The 24,731-nt window shown below is 53.2% G+C and overlaps 1 protein-coding gene across 2 annotated transcripts in view; it reads right to left on the bottom strand.

Annotated features, from left to right (window-relative positions):
- Nucleotides 1–24,731, bottom strand: part of GLI2 (GLI family zinc finger 2) — a 190,790-nt gene that overhangs the window by 28,103 nt on the left and 137,956 nt on the right. For both annotated transcript variants that reach the window (XM_068969042.1, XM_068969043.1), the window contains exons 3-4: nt 8,579–8,781; nt 5,417–5,602 (exon numbers count right to left, since the gene is read on the bottom strand). In XM_068969042.1, the coding sequence (XP_068825143.1) occupies nt 5,417–5,602; nt 8,579–8,781 (389 nt within the window). The remainder of the gene's footprint in view (nt 1–5,416; nt 5,603–8,578; nt 8,782–24,731) is intronic.

Here is a 24,731-nt window from a genome sequence, read left to right as displayed (position 1 = left end):
GGGACCTCTTCCACAGACACCAATGGGTTTCTCATTTCATAAAAAAATAAACATCTATGCTAAGGTAAGTCTGTTAAAAATATAATATTAAATAAATAACTGTGCAAATGGTACTTGGCTAAAGTAAGATTGTGCTTGGTTTGCCACTGGGTGGACTGGGGACACTCTCTGCTGATGTGGCCCTGGGTGGCCTTCCTGACACCCTCTCCGCAGGCCTCCTCACAGTCAGGTGGGTGGACCTGATCTCCACGCCTTAGCTTGACACTTGATGCCTCTGGAAATTCTCTCCCCCATAGTTTTGCCTCCTCTGGGAACATGAAGGGAAGGAGCTGAGGAAGGAGATTGGGGAAGTGGGGCGGCCTGGGGACAGGTATTCTTTGTCCCGACAAGGACCTTCCTCAGAACAGCCCCACTGGACGGTAAATACCGCAAGCGCAGGGCTTGGCATACTGCATCCCCAGCACCTAGCACCATGCCTGGCACACAACAGGTGCTCAGTAAGTATCCTCAGAATGAATGAGGAGAGTGAGTGAGTGTGTGTGTGGTGGGGGTATGGCACGTATATGCGGTGTGTGTGTGTGTGTGTGTGTGTGTAGTGGGGATGTGGCATGTGCGGGTGCAGCGTGTGTGTGTGGTGTGTGTGCATGTAGTGGGGATGCAGCATGTGTGGGTACAGGGTGTGTATGGAGGGGAGGGGTATGGTATGTGAGTGTGGTGGGGGTATGGTGTGTGTTTGTGGTGTGTGTGTGTGTGGGGTATGGTGTGTGCTTATGTGTGTGTTTGTGGTGTGTGTGCATGTAGTGGGGATGTAGCATGTGTGGGTGCAGGGTGTATGTATGGAGGGGTATGGTGTGTGAGTGTGGTGGGGGTATGGTGTGTGCTTATGTGTGTGTTTGTCGTATGTGTGTGTGTGTGTGTGTGTGGTGGGGGTATGGTGTGTGTGGTGGTGGATATGGCATGAGTGCGATACAAGTGTGGGTGTAAGAGAGAGAAACACACACACACACACAGTCTCCCCGACTCCCCACGAGCTCTCAGGGCCCCTGCACCCACAGGGAGCTCACATTTCACTGTCCTGTGTATGGGCAGTTTCCTCATGTGAACATGGGCCCTCAGAGCCACAGGGCCCCTTCACAGGCGGTCCCCTGAGCCCCACTGCCCTGGCCCCCGGCCGGTACGCCTTCCTCTGTGAGAGTCTGAGCACAGAGAAACTTGACTGGAGGAACTGCAGACCTCCACTGGGTGGACAGAGCGCCCTGGGAGCATCTCTCCCCAGATCTGTGCAGCTGGGACCAGCCAGAAACACTGGAGCCGATGGGCTTTCCTGGCACCCACGGTTCACAGCAGCGGGGGCCAGGGACTCCCCTGAGACAGGTCTGGGCTCCACCAGGCACAGGCCTGGACCGTGACCACCTGAATCTCTCAGGGGCCACGTGAGCAACACATCCTCGTAGACATGGGAGCTGCACAGCAACACCTAGAACTTGGAAAAGAGGAAGCAAAGTTCTGGTTGAAACTGGTTTGAAAAAAACGATGTAGGTAACAACAAATACAGGAAATCACAGCACACTTCCCGCTGATTTCCTTGGATCCTAACTGATGGGAAACAGGGCAAAGAAACAGTCTGTTGCTGAAATCTATCAGGACTCAGGAAAATCACCTGCCATGAGTCAGCGTCTGTTCAGGCCGAGGCTGGAGGTGGTGATGCTCCTCTCTGCGCCCTGAAGCCCATCACACCCTCAAGACAGAGGCAGAGGCAGGACAGCAGCGGGTGTGTCGAGTTCTTCAGGGCAGCTCCCACGCCCACCGCTGAGCTCACCTGACCCCTTGCCTCAGATGCTCAGCCCCACTTGCTGTCAAGCACTAAGCACCCCAGAACAAAGTGGCTGTGTTCCTGTCCAGGCTCCTGCAGGCTGACAGCTGCTGGTCTCAGCACGGCTTCTTCCTGACTAAGTGGCATCTTTCCACCCCAGGTTCTTTTGTGGCCGATCCTCCCTCCCCCCACAGACACAAGATCCCTGTTCCTTGGCAGCCATGCTCCGGACGTGCAGGGTGTGTGAAGACAGAAGTACCAGCCAGGTACAGCTGGTGCACCTGGGTTGGGGACGGGGGGGTGGTCCTGCAGGTGGGCAGAGGGAGGTGCAGAACCCAAGGGGAGCTGGTGTGGGTGGTGTCTCAGGAGAAGTGCCAGCTGGCCTGAGCCCTGGGACCCCTGTGGGATGGAGCCAGGCCAGCCTGCGGGGGCAGGCACAAAGGCACAAGAGCATGGGGAGTGCAGCGAAGTGTGTAGGTGGGCGGAGACAGGCTGGAGGGAAGGCTGCTCAGGCCACATTGTAAAGTCTGGGCTTGACCCTGAGGGTGATGGGAGTACGGAGGGGATACATGATCCAGAGAGGTGGGGATCAGGTGGAGGGAGCCTGAGTTGAGAGGCTGTGCGGGGAGCTGGTACAGGACCGGGTGGCTGGGGAGCTGACACAACAGACTTGGCAAGTCTAGGGTGGGCTGTACGGGGTGGTCTGGTGGGTTGACAAGAGGAGGGGGGCCTGGATCCCCATTGTGCAGCCTGGGCCAGTGAGCTCTTCGTACAGCAGGGATGGGAATCCCAGCCCCTTCACACAGGGAGTGTGTGTGAAGTCACAGAACACAGGCAGACCTCACTTAGACGCTCGCACGCGTGCACGCAGCACGCACTCACATACGCTGACTCGGCCTCTCCTGCCCTCTGGGGACATCTGCCTGACCACACCCCTTGGCCATGGCTTCTCCGTCTGTGCAGCACCTACCCTGAGCCCTTGGAAGGCAGACATCGCTTGGGGAACCTTCTGTTTGGACAACAGCAGCAACATTTATGCCCTGTATTGTTGCTGTCATCTGGGGTCTAATTGTGATGAGTAACAAGCACCCATGATCTCCCAGGAGCCGGCCTGCTCCCTGTAGGGACACCTGTAGGGCTGTTAAGGGGAGGACAGAGAAAATCACAGAGGAACGTGTGCTCAGGGGGCTGACAGGTGTCACTTCACCTGTTGCTTCATCCAGGACAAGCTCACATCCTGGACGAAACACCATCCTGGGGAAGGCACGGGATCAGGTGCTGGTTGCATTGCTCGGTCGTGCTGTGAGTTCCCTTCAGGGCAGGCCGAGGGTGACATGGAACAATGCCCACAGAGCTGGTGTTGGGAGGACTGCTATGCTCCTCCCTGGCAGCACTCCTGTGGGGGGAGTGGCAGGGAACTGGGGGCTCAGGGACCACATGAGGTGGCTCTCATAAATGTGAGATGTAATAGAGAGGATGAGACAGGCTGGGACCTAGGACCCTTTGCTGCGGTTCTTGCACCTGGACAAATGTCTCCTTGACCAACAAAATACAAAAACACTATAAGGGATTAAACCAAAACAAAACAAAACTGCACACACGTGCAGTAGGAGTGAATTGTGGACAACAAGATACAAAAACACCAAACACTGAATTGCCATTTCTTAAGGGTCAGGAGCAAAAACCAGGTGTTAGGAGCAAAAGCAAGGTACTGTACATGCCCCCTGCACACTGCAACACTTAAAGGGTGGGCAAACCACCTAAGCCACCCCTCCAGACTGACCCCTGGGCCCGCCTTTACCCTCACCCCCACATGAGGAACTCCCTTGGGGAGTAGGTGAGCAAGGGAAACTGTTACTTGTTCTCGCTACTCCCTATTGCAGCAGGGGTCCCAGTAAAGCTTTGTTTGAATTTCTTGTCTGGCCTCTGATCAATTTCTATTGACTAAAGAGACCAGCAACCCTGGTCAGTAACAAGAAAGGGAGGGGAGGGAAGGGACATCAAGAAAGACTTCCTGGAGGAGATGAGATCTCAGCCAAGCCTTAGGAAGTAAGGGGCTTGGCTTTGCTCCAGCCAATAAGGTGGAGTTGCATTGGCCAGGGGTGGACAGGAAGCCCAGGGCAGAGGACTAGAGGATGGGGGTGGGGGGCTGAGGGTTGCAGAGCACCCCCTGAGCCCTGTCTGGGCCCATGGGGCTGCCTGCAGCCCAGCAGGTCTTCCTGCAGGCCTGTCTGCTCCCTGAAATCAGGAAGTGAAGAAGGGCTTGAGGAGGACAAATCTGCAGGAGCCTTGCTGTGGTTTCCAGCCCCACTGCCTGGCCTGTATCCCTGGGTGTCTCTGGGGGAAGCTCCAAGACCAGCAGATGGAGCAGCGCTGGCTGGGGAGGGGGTGAGATGTCCTTAGCGTTCTACCCCTCCTCCACCCTCTCCCACACAGGGGGCTCCATTTGACCCCAGGGGCTCAAGGTCAGGGTGCAGGTGCACCTAGGAAAACAGCTGTGAGAGTGCAGAGGGTAGGAGGGGGTCTTAGCATCTAAGGAGGACCAGCCCACTTCATTTTCCCAGGTCACCCAATCCTTCGTCCACACAAACGTGTCTGTGGCCTCCTGGCTCAGTCACTGACTACTCTATCCTCCAACTGCTCAGGCTGGAGACCTTGATGTTGTTCTCAACGCCTTTCTTCCTCCCTTACTCTGCATCCCATCCAGGAACAAATCTTGTGGCTCTTCCTTCAAAATCGACCTGAAACGACCACTTCTCCCAATATCTGCCAGCTGGAACCTCTGCTTCCACCCTGCTCCTAAATCTGTTCTTGACCAGCAGCCAGAACGGGATTCCTTTTAAGAATAAGTCAGGTCTCATTACTCTTCTGTGCAACGTTCTCCACAGGCCCCATATTACTCTGCTGTGAAAGCCCTGAGCGGCCAGCACGGCCAGCACAGCCAGCCCCAGAACCCTGGCCATACCCTACGGGCCCTGCACTCACAGGGTAACAGGTCCACTGGCCTCCTGGGCTTTTCTTGCCCCCAGCAGGCACAACGCTGCTTCAAGCCCTTTGCACGTGCTGTCTCTCCTGCCTGTACCACTCTTCGGCTTATTTCTGCACGGCTCACCTCTTCCAATTCTTTGCTCCAATATCTTCTCAGTGAGGATTTCCTCATTCAAGATGGCACCCCCATCCACTCGAAGCTCCTTACCCGACTTCCTTTTTCCCTTTCTTTAGCCACATAGCATGTCGGACTCTGCCACACTCTTTGCAGAGTCCCATAAGACTGCTAAGGAATTCCCCTTCCCCCATTTCTGAGCTATCTGTCTCTCCCCACTATGCTATAAGTTCCATGAAGGCAGACACGAGTCCTTTTTGTTCTTTGGACTGTCTGCAATTCCTACAACACTTCTTGGCCCTTGATGACCCACTATATATTTCTGCATGGTGTTTACACTTGGTCCCCCATGGAAAACAATCATGGCAGGGGTTGGGGTAAACCCCGGACCCTCCCATCTGGCTCCTTCAGGAAAAAGGAGCCACCAGCACCCGCCTCATCCCCAGAGGGAACCGTCAGCCTTGTCCTGCTTCCCACCCCAACCCCGGCCTAGCACTCACCATCCACTGGATTGAGGTAGTCATGGAGATGGGGTGCACTGGCCGCACCCCCCGTCTGCATCAGCAGGTCCCCATACGGCGCGGGGTGGCCCGCCATGAGAGTCATCTGGTGGTAATAGTCTGAGGCGTTGGTGCCTGCAGCGGGAAGGCCAAACAGCCCCCGCTCCTTAAGGTGCTCGTGAGCCACTGCAGGTGAGAGGGAGAGAAAGTGTTAGAATCTGGTCAAAAAGAAGAGGAACACACACCTGGCCCGAGGAGGCCCCTCAGTGCCCTCTAGCCATCCTCCACCCCCAAGGGTCCTGGGTCCCCTTACCCCGCTGTCCCAGGTCAGCCCTGAGCAGACGGCTGGGCGGGGCTGGCTGGGGTGGGACGGTTTCTGCTGATGGGGCTGCAGCTTCCAGCCTCACATTCCTCTTTCCTCAAAGCCATAAACAACTGCTTCCTCCTCCCAGTCCAGGCCCCACAGAAGGCCCAAGCTTCAGGCTGACAGGGTCCGTGATCCACCAGAGTTTCCAAAGGAGAAAGACGATGCAATGGGAAGTGCTGAGGTGGCCAGAAAGCTGGGCGCCAGGCCACAATCACCTTAACACTCAAGGCGGGACTGTGGGTGAGTGCTTGCCCAGCCTGGCCAGATAAAGCTCCCCCGGCCGTCCCACAGCTGCAGAACCAGGGTGGACTGTCCGCCTTCAACCTTGCACTCAGCTCTGCCTGAGGCTTAGGAAGGAGGTGGGAGGATGAACTTCAGCATATCCTGAAGGTGCCTAGTACTTAGGGGTGTGGTGCTAATTAAAGGGAGGCTTGGAAAGCAAATTTTGGGTTGGCCGTAAAGTTCATTTGGGTTTTCCCATCAGAGGAAAATCTTAACAAATTTTTTGGCCACTCCACTATCCCAATTGGGAGTTGGCTTTTACCATGTGTGAAAAATTAAGAAGGCACCACCTCTCTGAGCTGGCTCAGTTTTCCATCTGTAAAATGGGGGCAATCATATTCACGAGTCGAATGACTAGTAAAAATGACAGCATCAGCCAATGTTGGGCTGGGCGTTCCTGGCTGGGTGCGGTCCCAGGGCTTCAGGATCGCATCCACTCTCTAGGTTCACAAGCATCACCCGGTGAGCCCCTTAGCAGCTGAAGACTCTGGCGCTTTAAGAGTTAAAGATGTTGAAGCCAGAGCACAAGTTTCTTAGAGCTGTCTTCACAGCCTCTCTGCTATTCGCTTTGGCAGATCTTTGAGGAGATGCACGCGTGCTGGGCAGAGAGAAACAGGCAGTCCACGGAAACAAGTCATCCTTGCTGCTCTTCCTCCCCTCCTTCTCCTGCTGCGTCCTCCAAGGAGAGCCCCAGCCTGCAGCCCCACGGCCTCGGCCTGCCCTGTCTGTGCCTCGAATGCCCTCCCTTCCCCCTTGCTTGTCCACCTCCTCCCTGAAGCCCCCCTGGAATGCCCACTGTCCTCTGCAACACACATTCTGGCAGATTCGGCCTCAGACCACTGATGAAACTTCCAGCTGGCACAGCTGCTGAATGAACCTGTCAGCCTACCTCTGCTCACTGGGGAGCTTGGTCTGGGGACCAGAGAGGCCTCAGGGTCTCTAACCCACCCTCTGTAGGGGTCAGGGCCATGCTCATTAGCCACGTCTCCTTGGTACATTCTCTGCTGTCTCAAGGGTCTGGGGCTGGGCCAGGGGTGTGTGGTCGGTGCCACAAGGCTGGTATACGGAAAGCAGGCATAAAACCAGGGCTCTGTCAACAGGAAGTCTGCCTCCAGCGCAGTCCTGTCTTACCACTTAGCTCTTTGTGGCCACACTGCTGTTGGCAGCCACGGGTTCCCCGACTCACAGGCTCTCCAGGAGGGCACTCTGTTCCTCGTCCCTCCTCCAGACATCCCTCTGGCCCTCTCCGACCCCGGCCTCGGGAGGACCACCCTGTCACTATGGGTACTAGTTTTCCCGGGCTGCGGTAACAGGTTAGTTCAGGCTTGCTGCTAACTGCTGTGAAAACAGATTTGATTCTCTCACATCTCTCGAGGCCGGAAGTTTCAAATCAAGGCGTCAGCAGGGCCACCCCTTCTTGGAGGCTTTAGGGGGAAGTCTGTCCCTTGCTTCTTCCAGCATCTGGGAGCTGCCAGCTTCCGTGGCTTGTGGCCATATGGCTCCATCTTTGCGTCGTCTCCCACGTCTCCCTTGTAAGGACAGTTATCATTGGATTTAAGGCCCACGTGGATCATCATGACAATCTCTCTTGACTCAAAATCCCCAACCTAACCACGTCTGCAGAGGATCCTTTTCCACATGAGGCAACACGCCTCCCGCCCACTGTACCACATGTAAACTTCAAGATGAGGCAGCATTCAGAACCTGGTCTGCATGCTCAGGAGAGACGTGCAGGAGCTTGGGTCCACTTTCTGGGAGACGGCAGCCCCACATGGAGGCAGCACAACCTTTCAGGGCAGCCAGGCATGGTCAAGGCCACTCAGAGGACCCACGCAGAGTCCAGCCCTGGGTCCAATCCTAAAGGGCCATTTCCAAATGACTACATCCTGATCGTCCATCTTCAAGTCCTGTGGCTGCAGCCATTTACCTGGTCTGGTTTCTTTGTGACTCTGCACTTTCCTGTCTCAAATGAATTGAACAGGTTTGTCATCTGACTCTGAGCTGGGCCACTCAACATCCTCTCAAGAGGGACATGAAGCCACTGGTGGTCACCGCTGCAGGCTGGAGTCCATTTGGAGGCCATGTGTTGACCCACAAGAGATGCAGACAGACAACCAGCCTGGCTCTGCCTTCCTTCTGCTCTGGGGGCTCCAAGACACCCTGATACAAGATCCACTCTGTTTAATACCAGCTTCTGCAGGCTTTGGTGTCTCACAACCAAACAATTCTCACCCAAGACAGGACACCTCAGTGAATAAACAGAACTTATCATTCTTACTACATCATTTTGCATGCTAAGGGTGTTTATGAATAGTTCTTCAAAATGAGTGCAAAATCCAATGTGCCCCTGGTTCTTTTGGCTCTGACCACTCATTTATCGAAAGACCTGTTGTTGAGGGGTGCCAGGGAGGAAGGCCAGCCTGTTCGCCAACCCATGGGCAAGGGAGAGAAACACACAGCATCAGAGTTAGCATCGCCCCCTCTGACCCTGTACCTCAGGCCTTTCTACTCACCATCCGCGGGGCTGAGGCCCCTGGCTGCAGAGATGGCGGGATGTGTTGGGCTGCCGTGCACGGCCCGCAGGTAATGGTCCATGTGGGGGCTCACGTACGGGTGGGGGGCGTTGAAGGGGGACTCCCCGGGGCCGGCGGGGTGTGGGGAAAGCCGAATCAATGAGATATCAGAGATGACAGGGCTGCCGCTCAGGGCGGGAGGCCTGCAGAGAAAAACGACAGCGTTATAAGAAAGTGTAGCCCACCCAGGAGGCTGCACGGGGAACCCCGTCAAGCAGCAGAACCAAATGAGCAATCACACATTTATTTTATGCACCAACATCCCTCGGTCACCCTTCACATAGAGTCTCAACTCTCATATTAACACATGAGCCAGTCAGTGCAGGTGGAAAGCTCTTGAGGCTGGTGCGGCTGACCACCCACGCGTCTCATGTCAGTGATGAAATTCTGCGTACATGGGACTGGATCTGCTGGGCCACAAGCTCGGCAGGCCACACACCTGAGAGCTGCCACCACTGCTCCCCCACGGCCTGCTCAGGGCTGGAGGTGTTACCAAGTAAGTCTCCGTTAATGGACAGATGCACGCTTCCTACCAAACGGTGTGGAAAACAGATCATGAAAATGGGCTTCCCAGGTGGTGCTAGTGGTAAAGAACCAGTCTGCCAATTCAGGAAAGAGACCTGGGCTTCCCCGGTGGCTCAGTGGTAAAGAATCTGCCTGCAATGCAGGAGCCCCGGGTTTGAGCCCTGGGTCGGGAAGATCCCCTGGAGGAGGGCACGGCAACCCACTCCAACATTCTTTGGGCTCCCCTCATAGCTCAGTCGGTTAAAGAATCCACCTGCAATGCAGGAGACCAGGGTTTGATCCTGGGTCAAGAAGATCCCCTAGAGAAGAAAATGGTAACACACTCCGGTATTCTTGCCTAGAGAATCCCCATGGACAGAGGAGCCTGGTGGGCTACAGTCCATGGGGTCGCAAAGCGTCAGACACGACTGAAGCAACTTAGCATGCAAACATGCATGCAGAAGATGCAAAGGGCTTGTCTTCCTAACAGAATTGAGAAAAAGAGGAATCAGGAGATGCCCTGAAAGATGGAGAGTTTGGGACTTCCATGGGACAATCCCTGAAGTGAAGCGCTCAGCCACAGAATCAGCTAGAAAGGAAAAGACCAGTATTTAGGAAGAGTTTTGAAAGGCTGAGCCATCATTTTGGAATATCATTCTAGCTCTCTGTACATGAGGCTCTTTCTGATGTTCCCTGAGTCTCTCTTCTCTGACACCAACTGACAATCAGGGATGCACCTGGCGGGGCTGTGGCCCATTTCCATGGTCAGCCTTGCAGAAGGTACCTGCTCCACTTGACAAAAGGATAGGCCTGGCCCCCAGGGGCCTCCAGGCAGCTGTGAGCATGTTAGCTGCAGGGGTGTTCTGAAGTCATCCGCTCCAAAACTTGCTCATGTTAAAGAAAAATCAGACAGGGGGGAGTTGCTGGGAAACCACAGCCAAGTCATTGGAAACCAAATTTACCAAGATTTCGCTTTTGATTTTTCAGAAAATAGGGACCTCTCTGTGACTTCACACAGTGCAAAGAATGTGTTCAGACCAATCTGGTCAGCCTTGCAGGAGGTTAAGATAAATCTGCATTAGACTCTCAGCCACTCTAAAGAACAGTATGGAGGTTCCTTAAAAAAATAAAAATAAAAGTACCATATGATCTGGCAATCCCACTCCTGGGCTTGGATAAAACTCTAATTCAAAAATATGTATGCACCTCTATGTTCATACCAGAACTATTCACAATAGCCAAGACTTGGAAGTAATCTAAATGTCCATCAACAGATGAATGGATAAAGAATATGTGGTACATATATACAATGAAATATTATTCAGCCATAAAAAGGAATGAAATTGTGTCACTTGCAGAGACATGATTGGACCTAGAGAGCATCATATTAAGTGAAGTAAGTCAGACAGACAAAGATAAATCTCATATGATATCACTTATATGTGGAATATAAAAAAATGATATGAATAAACTTACAAGATAGAAACAGACCTACAGAGAAAACAAACATGATTATCAAAGGAGAAAGGTTGGGGGGAGGGATAAATTAGGAATTTGGGATTAAAATATACACACAATTACATATAAAATAGGTAATCAGCAAAGAGCTACTGTACAGCACAGGAAACTATACTCAGCATCTTGTAATAATTTACGGTGGTAAAGAATCTTATAAATATATAAAACTGAGTCACTTTGCTGTACACCTGAAACTAACACAACATTGTAAATGAACTACATCTCAATACAGATTTTTTTTTTAAAAAGCAGAATCTCAGCCTTCACCAGCTCAGTCACACTGTGCTCAGTAATTCAACCTCACCAAGGCTCAGTTTTCTTATCTGCTCAGTAGGGGTAACAACAGTACCCATTTCATAGGGTTGCTGTGAGGATGAAAGTCCTCCAAACAGTGCCTGAGACACAGCTATCAGTCAACAAATGAGAGCTGTTATTACAGCGTCAGTACCACATTTGAGGGCAAAATCCAGACGTGCCAGGGAAGCCCTCAAAACCGTTATGTTGGATGTGTGAAAAGGCACTGTGAGAACCAGTTACTTCAGAGAAGGCATGATTCGTTTGTGGCTGCAGCAGACTAGAGCTAATTACTGACTGTGTGCAACAGGGCATGAAAATTGTGCTTATGACAGAGCGCACACCAGAACCTAAACAGGTGACGTCCGGATGTCTTAACATCTGCGTTACACAAACTCCCCACTCAGAGGCCAATCCACCCGCCTGGTGTGCGCGCTCTGCCGGGTCACTTTCGAGGTTTTTCACCCGCCTGGTGTGCGCGCTCTGCTGGGTCACTTTCGAGGTTTTTCACCCGCCTGGTGTGCGCGCTCTGCTGGGTCACTTTCGAGGTTCTCCACCCGCCTGGTGTGCGCGCTCTGCCGGGTCACTTTCGAGGTTCTCCACCCGCCTGGTGTGCGCGCTCAGCTGTGTCACTTCCGAGGTTCTCCACCCGCCTGGTGTGCGCGCTCAGTTGTGTCACTTCCGAGGTTCTCCACCCCCCTGGTGTGCGTGCTCTGCTGGGTCACTTTCGAGGTTTTTCACACGCCTGGTGTGCGCGCTCTGCTGGGTCACTTTCGAGGTTCTTCACACGCCTGGTGTGCGCGCTCTGCTGGGTCACTTTCGAGGTTCTTCACCCGCCTAGGTGGGCGCTCTGCTCTGCCACTTTTGAGGTTTTTCTCCCGCCTGGTGTGCGCGCTCTGCCGGGTCACTTCCGAGGTTCTCCACCCGCCTGGTGTGCGCGCTCTGCCGGGTCACTTACGAGGTTCTCCACCCGCCTGGTGTGTGCGCTCAGCTGTGTCACTTTTGAGGTTCTCCACCCGCCTAGGTGCGCGCTCTGCTGTGTCACTTTCGAGGTTTTTCACCCGCCTGGTGTGCGCGCTCTGCTGTGTCACTTTCGAGGTTCTCCACCCGCCTGCTGTGCGCGCTCTGCTGTGTCACTTTTGAGGCACTCCACCCGCCTAGGTGCGCGCTCTGCTGTGTCACTTTCGAGGTTTGTTTTTTTTTGCTGCGCTGGCTCTTTGTGTGGCACGTGCGCTTCTCTGGTTGTAGTGTAGGGGCTTAGTTGCCCCGTGTCATGTGGGATCTTTGTTCCCTGACCAAGGATCGAACTCTCATCCCCCACATTGGAAGGTAGATTCTTAACCACCGGACCAGGAGGGGAGTGCATATTTTGGAGCTTTGGCAGATATGACTTGCGAGGGACATACAGATACAATGAACCTGCCAAGCCGCCTCCTTGTTGCAGCGCTTTTGCCCATGTCAATTCTTGGCCAACCTGCACCCAATACCTTGCCAGGGCAATTTCTTCTCCTCCCTGCAGGCCCAGGTCCAGGGACCCAATCAGTAGTGCCCTCCCTGAAGCCTCTCCCCCTGGCACAAGCTCTCTGCTCCCCCGAAGGAGGCATGATTCTCCTCTTAGGTGGGCAGGTGTGCTTGCCAGGTGACCAGGCTCTATCCAGGAGCAAGGCGTGTCCCAGGCACTGCTACATCAAGTGCCTGGCAGGCAGCTGACATCCCACAGTCATTCAGCGTTATTTTCAAAGCCAGCGATGGTGACACACCTGAGCCAGGTACTGGGCTTGGCAGAGGGGAGCTTCTGCTGTCAGCCATAGCCTCCAGCCGTTCTCATGCACAACCTGCCGTAAGAGCCCAGGGAGCTTCCTTGCAGCTCAAATGATAAAGAACCTGCCTGCAATGCAGGAGACCCGGGTTCAATCCCTGGGTCAGGAAGATCCTCTGGAGAAGGGAATGACCATCCATTCCAGCATTCTTGCCTGGAGAATCCCATGGACAGCGGAGCCTGGCAAGCTACAGTCCGTGGGGTCACAGAGTCAGACACGGCTGAGTGACTAACACTACTAAGAGCCCAGGCCACCTGTGAGGAAACTGCACTGAGTCCGGGGACCAGAGGTGGCTCTGCCCCGGCCACAGAAGCCAAGTGTCGTTTCAAGAGGAGTGAGCAAGTGATGCACCTTCAGTGAGAGTCCTCAGAGCCGGGGTCCTCCCCCAGACAATTCAAGGTAGGGCAGGTCCTAGGGCTCGCAGGGACGCTGGCTGGCATTGAGCTTAAGGCAGTCTGTAATTGATGAATCTGGTGGCCCTAAGTGGCCTGGTCAGGCCTCCCTAGTATCAGGTCACCCTGTGGGGTGCATGGACCCCAGACAAGTGGGTGATTACAGGGGGGTTTAAAGGAACACATGGAGGGCACACGGCAGCCCCTGTCTGTCCATGATGACAAACATCCCACTGGCCAAGCAGGAGGCTGGAAGGGGTCTCGTCATGGCAACGTGCACCCCACTGGGGAGCTGCCTTGGTGGGACTGGAATCCTGTCCAGCCTCAGTGGTTGGGCCCAGAGGTGGCAGGTGGGGCCCAAGTCTGTACACCGAGGAGCTGGCACTCTTGTCTCCACACCTCTGTCACCATCCTTTGGAGGGCAGCGACCTCCATCATCCCCTTCCCGTCACATTCTTCACCAAGGAAATAGGGCGCTCAAGTTTCTTCCAGGCCATCCCCTCCCCTCAGGGATGCCTTGCTGACTTCAAAACAGCAGCCTGTGAAGGAAGCAGGAGCTGATGGCCTCTGGGAGGAAACATGAAAACTCTGGCACCAACAACTGTACTTTACCCACAAGGGGTCCGGGTCCAGGGACGGAAGTCACCCCCAGGCCATGTTGCCAGAGACAAGGGCAGGATTCAATTCCAGCTCCAAGTCCTCACTCCCATAACCATGCTGCCCTCAGCCCAGGTCCTTCCTGCCCCAGTGGGGAACGGGGCCAAGGTCTCCCTGTCCCCTTGGTGTGACATGGCAGGAAGCTCAGAGAGACCACTACCCTGTCCCGAAGTAGATTCAACAGGGGCCGGCCATGAGATGGGTCAGCTCACCGCAGAGCTGACGATGGGGTGCACAGAACATCCCCTGCTCTTCCAGTGACAGGAGGGCTTCCAGTGCCAGGCCTGGGAGAGGGGTCTGGGCCAGCAGAGCCTCCCAGGAGAGACAGAACCAAATGTGAGTCTGGGCAATGCAGAGCAGGACTGGGTTCTGGGGGCCGTCCAGGGGGACCCAGGCTGGGGCCAACCCCAATCCTTCCACTCATCTGGGTGTCTAAGGCTAGGATGCTGCCCGTCCCTGGCGCCTCACCAGGTGGTACACAAAGATTTGCGCTGGGGACATGGGAGCAGCTAAACAAGCATTAAGTCCCTTCCCTTCCCTTCTGAGCCACCAGCCAACTTTGGGTGTGGAGCATCTGGTGACCTAGGCTCCCAGGACCCAAGACAACAGGCCCATTAACAACACAGCTACAGGTAACAGTCTAGACACTTCTGGGAAGCCTCCCTGGATATCCCCTTTGCATGGCCCAGCTTAGCTGTGCCCTGACCTGGCATTGCGTCAAGACTGGGTTTCAGCTGCCAGGGGGTCACATGCATGTTTTTCCTTTAATAATCTCAATAAAAAATCCACAAAGTTGGCACCTTATATCTATTTTACAGATGAGAACACTCTCAGAAAGGCTAGGTACCTCACCCAAGGTCACTAAGAGAGCAAGTATTGGAACCATCATTAATCCAAGAGGGTCCCCCAGCAGAGAGGAAGGTGCTCTTGATGACTGCAGTTCTTTGTGAGCAGGGCTCTGGTGGGCGCAGGACCAGGGAAGGGACAGCACCCGGGAACAGAAGAACTTGATTTCTCCTCCCCTTGCCTTCTTCCAGCTCTTCCACTCTCTTCCCCCCAACTCCCATCCCATCACTACGCACAATCCAACCCAGCTCTTAGGAGGGAGCTAGAACCTCTGTCTCACACTGGGTTGTTGAGTGACTGATAGGCTCCAGGGTCACAAAAATTCCAAGACTGTCATTCTAACAGACCAAACACAGCCAAAGGAATGAATTTCAAATGGTAGAATTTAAAGCATTAGGAATGCACCAGGGGGAGCAGGGGGCTTCCCAGTGACCTTAAATCACATTAACACACCCAACTTTCAAGACTGGTCCTTCAGGGACCAGAGTTTCTCTTTCTTGGATGCTTGTCCCACCTTAAGCACCACTAAGAGTCCCCACGCAGATGGTGCTGCCAGGCTGGGGAACCAAGAACAGGGCCTTTGGGTGTGCCAGGAAAGGCAGCTGCTGGTTAACACTGGAGCTGCTTCTTTAGGCCATCCCCCAGCCACAGCCTCCTTTTCTCCTTCCACTTCCATGCCTATGGGCTGTGGGAGCCCAACCCTGGTCTTAGCCATGACCCATCCAGGCCTTGAATTCTGGCAACTGGGCAGAGACTCGGAAGTGGCCTTGAGGGTGGAAGGAGGGACAAGGTGTGTAAGCTGCTTTTAGAAGACATTACATTTTCCTAGGTTATAGGTACACGTGTGCACACTCACATGCTTGCAGGCCTTTGTCAACTGCACTGACCACATTAGTCTCCCTGTGGGCTGCTCAGCTTCGACTCCACCCTTATGTATCACCTTCTCCACTTCAGTCCAGCTCTGAGCTCATCAGAACCTGATCTTATCAATTGTTTCTTCCCATATTTGTGCATCTTCCCAACAAAATTGCCCCGAGCACTAGCTATGTGACCAGGGACCCACAGGGAGCTCACAGCCCGAATGGAAGAGGCAGAAACACAAGCTAGTTTGATAAAGACTCCAGCAGAGGAATAAATTCCCTAACTCTGCCTGAAGGCTTCTCAGAGAAGGTGACATTTGGTTTGGGTTCTAGAGGAGGAACCCAGGAGGAGTTTATGGGGCAAGTATATTAGAAATAAAGGAAGCAAGTGCAAAGAAGGGCTGGAATGTAAGAACTTTTTGCAAAGGTTATATCCTGGGGGGAGTGGCAGAGGCCACAGAGAACTTTGGGCTGGATCTACATTGGATCTGCTTCTCTTCTTCCGCTGTGGGTGGGGGCACGTGACCCCAGCTCAGATGGTCAGAGTATCCCATATCCCCAGGCACCACTGGAGATGGGCATGTGCTCAAGACAGCAGCTTTGGGAAAGAAGCGTGCTCTGTCCACAGGTGTTGTACAAGTGTGGAGCCGCTGAGGGCTTTGAGGGGCAAGGCCAGGAACAGAGCTGAGGAAACACAAGCATCAGAGCTGAGAGTCATGGAACAAGTTTCTTGACGTGAGCCCCTGGATAGGGATCTGGCTTTACTGGAAGCTAGCTGTTGGTGTTTAGTTGCTAAATCGTGTCTCTTTTGGGACCCTCATGGATTGTAGCCTGCCAGGCTCTTTTGTTCATGGGATTTCCCAGGCAGGAACACCGGAATGGGTTACAATATCCTTCTCCAGGGGATCTTCCCAACCCAGGGATCAAACCTGTGTCACCTCCCCTGGCAAGCGGATTCTTTACCACTGAGCCACCAGAGGAAGTCCACCAGGAGCTAGTACCCTCGTCCTTTCCAGTTCTCTGAGCCGATACATTTGTTTGTTTGTTTCAACCAGTTCCAGCTGACTTTTTCTGTCTCAGGCAACTGCCAAGGCTTGTCAAGGCGAGCCTTGACTAATGCAGCCTCCCCTGACTCCCCCTGCCCGGGAGATCTGGGGCCTGGCTTCCTGCAAGGCAGACTTGAGCTGTGGTTCTTCTGTGACACTCTTTGGCCTGCAGGCATTCTGCCCACAGCTGTTGGGCAGCGAGGGCAGTTGTGCTGGCCCTTCCGTGTCTGGGCACAAAGTACAAGCAGGAGTCTGGGTAAGAGGAATGGCCAGCTACCTCCTGCCTCCTCATGAGTGTGTCTGTGTGTACATGTGTGTCTGTGAATGTTTGTGTGTGTGTCTATGTGTGCATGTCAGTGTATGTGTGCATGTGTCTCTCTGTGTCTCTGTGTGTGTCTCTTTGTATGTGCATGTTGCGTGTCTGTGTGTGTGTGATGAGCAGCGGGGCCCGGCCTCTCTGGGCTGATTCTGCTGCAGGACAGGAGTCCCGTGGTTCCTCCCAACATTAGCGCTTTCCTCTTTTCTTCCCTCCCCTTGGGAGGGGCCTGCAAAGCCCCTGGACAAGGTTTCAGGGCCAGGCGACCAGCCACGGGAAGAAAGGAGAAAAAGGAGAAAGAGGAGCAGGAAAACAGCAAGTGGAGACCAACTGGCCCATTGCCATTCCAGTCCAAGTGGGCACTGCCAGGAACGGTGCCGTTCACCACGTGGTCAACGTGAGCTAGAGGCCAACAGTGTGCAGCAGGCTCAGAAACTCTTCAAGGCAGGTCTTACTGCCCGTGTTGGGGGCAGTTAGGAGCCTGGCCCGAGGTTGCAGAGCTGTAAGTGGTCGAGCGTTTTCTGACTCTGGGAAGGCAGGCTCGGTCCTCTGATGCCGTCTCTGCCCCGAGAAGTCCTGTTGGATGTCCCTTCACAGACATGGCTTTGACTGGACCCTGGGGATGCGGGCACTGGCGGAGGGGAGCTGTCACACAGGTAGACAGAGTCTGGACTCTCTGGGTCTGAATTACGGCTCTGCTACTTCTTGTGGACCTTGGCCTGCAATCCGCACCCTCACCAGCAGGCTGGGCAGCTGGGAGACACAAAGAGCTCAGTACGGCAACTGTGTGCTGTATTCCTGGGTGACAAGCAGGTGCTTGGCCCGTGCCCACTGTCTCTTTTCTCACATTTAACAAATGAGCAAATGGAAGGCACTCAGAGGGTGGAGAGGACCACGCCCACCTCTCCCAGCATCCAGCCCTGGGTCCCTCCCTCCCCAAGTGCTGAGCACCAGTGTTGGAGGGAGATGAAAGGGAAGGCATGGTGATGGGAGCCCTGCACGTCCGTGTGCACTGCAGCTCACGCTGGCTGGACTTGAGCAAGCACGCCTAGACCCTTGGGGATGGGTGCCATCCCTGGGCGCTGGCACAACAAGGTGCGTTCCTAGAGGGTGTTGGCTTCCGCCGGGCTGTGGAGCTGAATGAGTCTGTGCTGATGGGAGGAGTGGGGGGCGGTATATCTGACCCCTGGTACAGTCTGAGCCAAGGTGTTGGGCAGGAACCAACGTGCTCCTTCATTTGGGGATTGGGGGCCTGGACCCCACCCAAGGTGCCTGTTTGGAGAGGAGAACAATGCGGAGCTGAGGGTGCTGACTCACTCAGACTCAGAACCAGCCATCAGAGCAGGTTTGCACAGGCGGGGGTCAGCAGCCGGAAGGAAGGACCCTTGGCCACCCAGAGACATTCCTGCTGCCAGTTATATTCACAGACCTTTTCCCATGCAGGTCAGGAGGGCCAGAAATAGGAAGGGAACACCTTCCATGTCTTATTTCACAGACAGCATGACTGACACCCAAAGTGACAGTTGGCAGAGCACGGGCACCCAGTCCTGGGCATCACTCTATCCTATCTGCTCCTAGAAGAAAGGAGAGGCCTGGCCACCTGGGGCTACAGGCCTTCACACCTCCCCTCCAGCCTGCTTCTCGGGGTGCCTGATGGCCTTCATGGTGCCAGGACACCACCTGCCTGCGCGGTCTGGTGCCTGTCCCCTCTCCTGAATCCTGCGTGCTCCCTCATGGTTTCTCTCTGGTCCTGGGCCCTGCCTTGCTCCTCCTCAGGAAGCTGGCCCCAGACACCTGCTTTTCCACTCACACCTACTTCCTCTTCATCCCTACCCTGCCCTGGATGTGGAGGACAGTTCCTTCCCCGGAACCTGAGCACGTCCATTGTGGCTGGTCATTAGGCACCTGCGGTGATGGGTTCACATGGGGCCTGTCTCCTCAATGGACAGGCAGCCCCAGCGGCAGACTCCAGGCCCACTTCCACTCACTTACTCCCCCAGCAGCAGGCCCTGTGCAGTCGGGGGCACACATGTGCTCAACTTTTTGAAAGAATGAACGGATGGATGGATGATGGATAATGGATGAATGAGTAGATAATGAATAATGAATGACATGGATGGATGGATGAAATAGTGAGTGTGTCCAGTGTACAGCAAGGCATTGTAGCAGAAGATAGGGGTTCCTTGCCTCACTTTTGACCATGGGCCTCGGAACAAGTCATGCCCCTCTCTAAATCTGCTTTTTCGTCCAGAAAGAGCAATCACAGAAGCACTCTTACAAATACGAGTGAGGAGTGGAGAGGAGGCAAGTGTGGGAAGCTGATGTCTCTCAAAGATGTCTCCATGTTCTAATCCTTAGAGCCTGTGAAATTACTGTATTTGGGGGAAAAAAAAAAACAAAAACATCTGAAGGATGTGATTAAGGTGAGGATGTTGAGATGAGATTATGGGTTATCTGTGCTTAGTCACTCAGTCATGTCCAACTCTTTGTGACCCTTTGGACTGTAGCCCACCAGGCTACCCTGTCCATGCGATTTTCCAAGCAAGAATATTGGAGTGGGTTGCCATTTTCCTCCTCCAGGGGATCTTCCTGACCCAGGGATTGAACCCGGGTCTCCTGCATTGTAGGCAGATTCTTTATCCACCGAGCCATCAGGGAAGCCCTATGGATTATCTGGGTGGATGCTAAATACCAGCGCAAGTGTTAAGAGAGGCCAGGCAGGCGGAAACCTGACCCAGAGGAGTAGGAGGCAACGTAACTCTAGGGCAGAGGCTGGAGGGAAGTGGCCACAAGCCAAGGGGTACTGGCCATGCCAGAGGCTAGAAGAGGCCGGGAAGGGACTCCCCTTGAGCCTCCAGAAGCATAAGAGCAGAAATCCCTATTGTTGTAAGCCACGGAGCTGGTGGTAACTTGCTAGGAGCTAGGAAGGTGTGTCAAGCATACTGTGCTGGTGCGGAAAAGGCCCACGGGATGGGGCAGGGGTTGCTGTCATTATTACTGTCACATTTCTTCTGAGACTGTCAGCTCTTAAGAGAGCAGAGTCAGTGTGCTGTTTCCTGGAGTAGCCTCGCCCCAGTAGGTACTCCATCAGTGGCAGGCAGGCCAGGAAAAGGAGCTCCCCTTCACACCAGGGTTGGGGTGTGGAGGAGGGTGTCTGAGGGTTGTGTTCCATCCCCCCTGTGTCACAGGGATCTGGAGCATGCCTTCCTGCCAGCCGCCTGGATTACACGGTCACTGGCTCCCCTTTGCTGAACGCGCCCTGCACACAGCCCTGACATGCCAATTCTGCCCGCCCCGGGGACTGCTTGCTTGTACACACAGGTCCTGCCTTTGGGATGAGCTGCTGCCACCCACCAGGATCCCAGGGCCATGGGCAGATCAGTGGGCTCAGAGTGGGGAGGCCATGACCCTCTGCTGTGGCCGAGCCACCCAGGCCAAGGACCCGCTTACTCAGAAACACCAGGCAGGTGACCTCAGGCCCACTGATGTGCCAGAAGCAAGTGAATTTCCTAAAGCTGGCCTGCTCTTCTGAGCTCTGCTCTTCCCTAAACTGGGGCTCTTAGCACCCGGGGCCAGGAAGGGCACAGGTCTGCTCTCATGGGCATCCCTGCCGGACAAGCCTTTGGCCTACGAACAGACAGAAAGAGCGCTCCAGGGGGACTTCCCTGGTGGTCCAGTGGCTGAGAATCCGCCTTCCAGTGCAGGATCTCAGGCGCTTGCACTCTGGAGCCCACGTGCCACAACTAGAGAGAAGCCTGCATGCCGCAAAGAAGACCTGATGCAACCATAAATAAATAAAAAGAATTAAAAAAGAAATGGAGCTCCATCATGCCCTGCTGCGTGGAGTTCAACCTCCTCTCCAAGGCTTTTGTTTACTGGTTTTGTTTGTGTTGTTTCTTGCTTGTCTGGTTTTCTTTCATGTCTGTTGTATGGAAACTGTACCTTGGCAAGTTTGCTTACCAACTTTTTCACACATGGATTTCAAAAGTTCCAGAAATCAAGTCCTTTTCGAAATAAACTATGGGGGTTTGCAATTATAAAGACAGGTACAGTGAGTTCCCTTGAAAGTCACTGGAGAGTTACCTCTCCCTAAATCAGAAACCAACTGGCACCTCCTGGTGCATCTGAACTGCACTCTGTCCACATGGGGGAGACTCTTGTTTTAGCTGCTAAGTCATTTCCAACTCTTTTGTGACCCCATGGACTGTAGCCTGCCAGGGTCCTCTGTCCATGAGATTTTCCAAGCAAGAATACTGGAGTGGGTTGCCATTCCCTTCTCCAGGAGATCTTCCTGACCCAGGGATCAAGCCCATGTGTTTGAGCCACCAGGGGGTAGGCTCTACAAAACAGCAAAAGGACACCTGCAAAACAGAGCCCGGCCGAAGCAGCCAGCCAGTCGCTGATTTGTTCCCGTGCTCACACAACACTGCCTCTGCCCGCTGAAGAGTATGGGTCTCTGACAACACTGGGTGGGTCCCTGACAGCTCTAAAATAGAATACACGTGAATCTATATACAGAATAGACACAGACAGAAAACAAACTTCTGGTTACCGAAGGGGAAGGGTTGGAAGAAGACTCAGCCAGGACTTCTCACCCAGGAAGTAGGGCAAGTGGCTGTCAACCTGAGCGATATGTGCTGAACCAGGAGTGTCTCTGGTCAACCCTGACATTCCCTGGGTCCACTCTGAACCCCCTCCCCTACACACAGGTCTAAGCCAAGCGCCTGAGTGTCATACGGTCCCAGTAATGACAAGCTGTTAGGAAAAGACAATCCCCTAGCTCCTTCCCCCAACCCAACCTAAAGTTCACTTTGGTGCCTTGACAAAATCACCATGACTATGTACAGCAACCAAGACATGGAAGCGACCTAAGTGTTCATCAACAGAGGAATGGATAAAGAAGATGCAGTACACACACACACACACACACACACACACACAGAGGAATATCACTCAGCATTAAAAGGGATGAAATAATGCCATCTGCAGCCACATGAACATTACTGTACTAAGCGAAGTAAGCCAGACAGTGACAAATACCATATCATATCACTTATATGTGAACTCTAAAAAATCATGCAATAGGAACAGGCACACAGACCTAGAAAACAAGCTTATGGTTATCAAAGGGGAAGGGTTGGGAGTGATAAATTAGGAGTTTGGGATTAACACACTACTATATATAAAACATAAACAATGAAGTCCTATTGTATAGCACAGGGAACTATATTCAATATGTTGTAATAACCTATATAATGTAAAATAATCTGAAAAAGTATATATATATATATATAACTGAACAACTTTGCTCTATACTTGAAACTAACATAATACTGTAAATCAACTATTCTTCAATAAAAAAAAATCACCATGCTGGGACCTCTGGGATCAGGGAGGGAGTGTGGACACTGTAGCCTACAAACAGTACACAAGGTGCCAGAGCCAAAAGAGGGGTGGGAAGGAAAGGTTTCCTTCACTTTTCTGGGGTAATCTGAGAAGGCTTCCTGTAGGAGGTGGCATCTGAGTTGGGCCTCAACTCTCACAGGGGAATGGAAAGGAGTCAGTGAGTGGTGCAGGCCTGGTGTTGTGATAGAATAGTTGAAAAAAAGGTGGGTCAAATCAGGAAACAGCTAGCAGAGTCCAGGGGCTGAAGCTCAGACCAGACAGCTGGGTTGTGAGAGAGCATGAGGGGAAACTCATGAAGGAAGGGTCAGTAAGCTGCACCAGGTTATAACAGGAATGTCCCTTGACCCAGATGCTTCATTACAGGAGCAGAGACACCAGGCACAGACTGGGAGAAGATATTTGCAGCACAGGTAACCAACCACAAAATGAGTAGCCTTAATGTGTAAAAAGCTTAGTGAGATGAGCAGGAAAAAGACAACTCCGTAGAATAATGGGCAAAAGAACTGAGCAGGCATTTCGTGAGAAGGAAACGTTATTGGCAAATAAACATATGAAAGGATGTATTCAACTTCGTTAGCAACAAAGGAATGGAAAAATCAAATCATAGGAGATGCCGTCTTGGCAAAAATTAAAATGTGGATGACATCACCCTGGGAACAAGGATGTGGAATAGGCTGAGTTCTTGACCCTCACTGGTGGGAGTGGCTCGACAAAAAGTCTGGCAACATCTAGGAGGGTTAACACGTGAATACCCTGTGACTTGGCAATTTCATTCTCAGACACACATTTATTCTGAAGAACGGGCAGTACTCGAGCCCCGGAGATCAGTGCTAGAGCGTTCACTGCAGTGATGTTCAAGATAGCAAAAGCACAGATGCATCTCAGGTGCCTGTCAGGCCAGACTGCTTCAGAGCAGTGAGAATTCACAAATTAAGAGCACACTCATCAGTGGGATGACTCTCTGGAACATTCTGTGGCCTGTGAAATCAGGTTTCCCAAGAATCCATCTGCAACAATTCTATTTATATAAAGCACACAGAGCAAAACCAAACAGTGTATTATTAGGAGAGTCAGACACCAGGTCTCAATGGACATGAATTTGAGCAAACGTCGGGAGATATGGAATGACAGAGGAGCCTGGCATGCTGCAGTCCATGGGGTTGCAGAGTCAGCTGCGACTCAACAACAGCAGACACCATGTAGAACTGTCACAGATGCAGGAAGGTGATAACTCCAAGAGACAGGGAGCTCCAAGGAGGACCCTGGAGGGGCACTCAGCGTCCCAAGGACGCCAGCACATCCCCCATCCTTGCGCAGGGCAGGGAACCAATGGGTATGGTCACTCTTTACATCATAACCATGCTTCTGCTATTTTCCTGTATGTCTTCAAAGTAATAAGACCAAATTTTTAAAAAGGTGGCTGGGTAGAAGCTGGCTGAGTGGATGAAGTTTTGCGTTGGGGAGTGGAGAGACCACAGGGCTGTCGTGGAGAATCTGTGAGGCTGCTGAAAGGTCCAGTGGTCGTCTTCAGGGTCACTAGGTGGGCTCATCTTGGCCACTCCATCTGTCTGCTGCCAGGTCCCCTCCTAGCCAGCCTCAGCTAAGCCTAACCCTAACCCTAACCCTGCTCTGTGACAGACAGACATCTGTGTATACACGTAATCCTTCAGACATTCTGCTCACCCGGTAGAGACCCACATGCTCCACCAGACCTAGCTGAGCGCCAGCTCTCAGCTGTCACTCCCTACGCAGGGCAGACCCATAATAAAGAAATCACTGTGTTCAGCTGACAAAGAGCAGATTTCTTGCTAAGTAAACACTGATGTTTGGGTAGGGAAATTAGGTTATAAAATTGCGCCTACAAAGGAGGCCATACAGATGGATTTGGTTAAGACCTAGCCACACAGACAACCGGGCTTAATCCAACCACTCACGCTTTATCACATTTTCTTTTCGTCAGAGCAGAAGGATGAGAAGGTTATCAGAGTTTTCAAACATCCAAACCCTCAAAGCAGAAAAAACAAGAGGGGAGTATCAAGGAGGCTTTTTTCCCTAGCAAACTGATCACTTGTTGATTTGTGCAGGCTGAGCTGGGTGGGGGACGGGAGGTGATGGATTCCACCCACGTGTTTTGGGAGGCAACTGGATTAGCTCCCCTCTACAAGGTACCTGGGGGCTACCCTGGTAGCTCAGCTGATCAAGAATCCGCCTGCAAAGCAGGAGACCCTGGTTTGATTCCTGGGTTGGGAAGATCCCCTGGAGAAGGGATAGGCTACCCACTCTAGTATTCTTGGGCTTCCCTTGTGGCTCAGCTGGTAAAGAATCTGCCCACAATGCTGGAGACCTGGGTTCAATTCCTGGGTCAGGAAGATCCCCTGGAGAAGGGATAGGCCACCCACTCTAGTATTCTTGGGCTTCCTTGATAGCTCAGTCA

Source organism: Capricornis sumatraensis, chromosome 3, assembly GCF_032405125.1.
Source record: "Capricornis sumatraensis isolate serow.1 chromosome 3, serow.2, whole genome shotgun sequence".
Classification (NCBI taxonomy): domain Eukaryota; kingdom Metazoa; phylum Chordata; class Mammalia; order Artiodactyla; family Bovidae; genus Capricornis; species Capricornis sumatraensis.
Note: the sequence above shows the minus strand (reverse complement) of the source record. Positions and strands in the feature narration are given on the sequence as shown.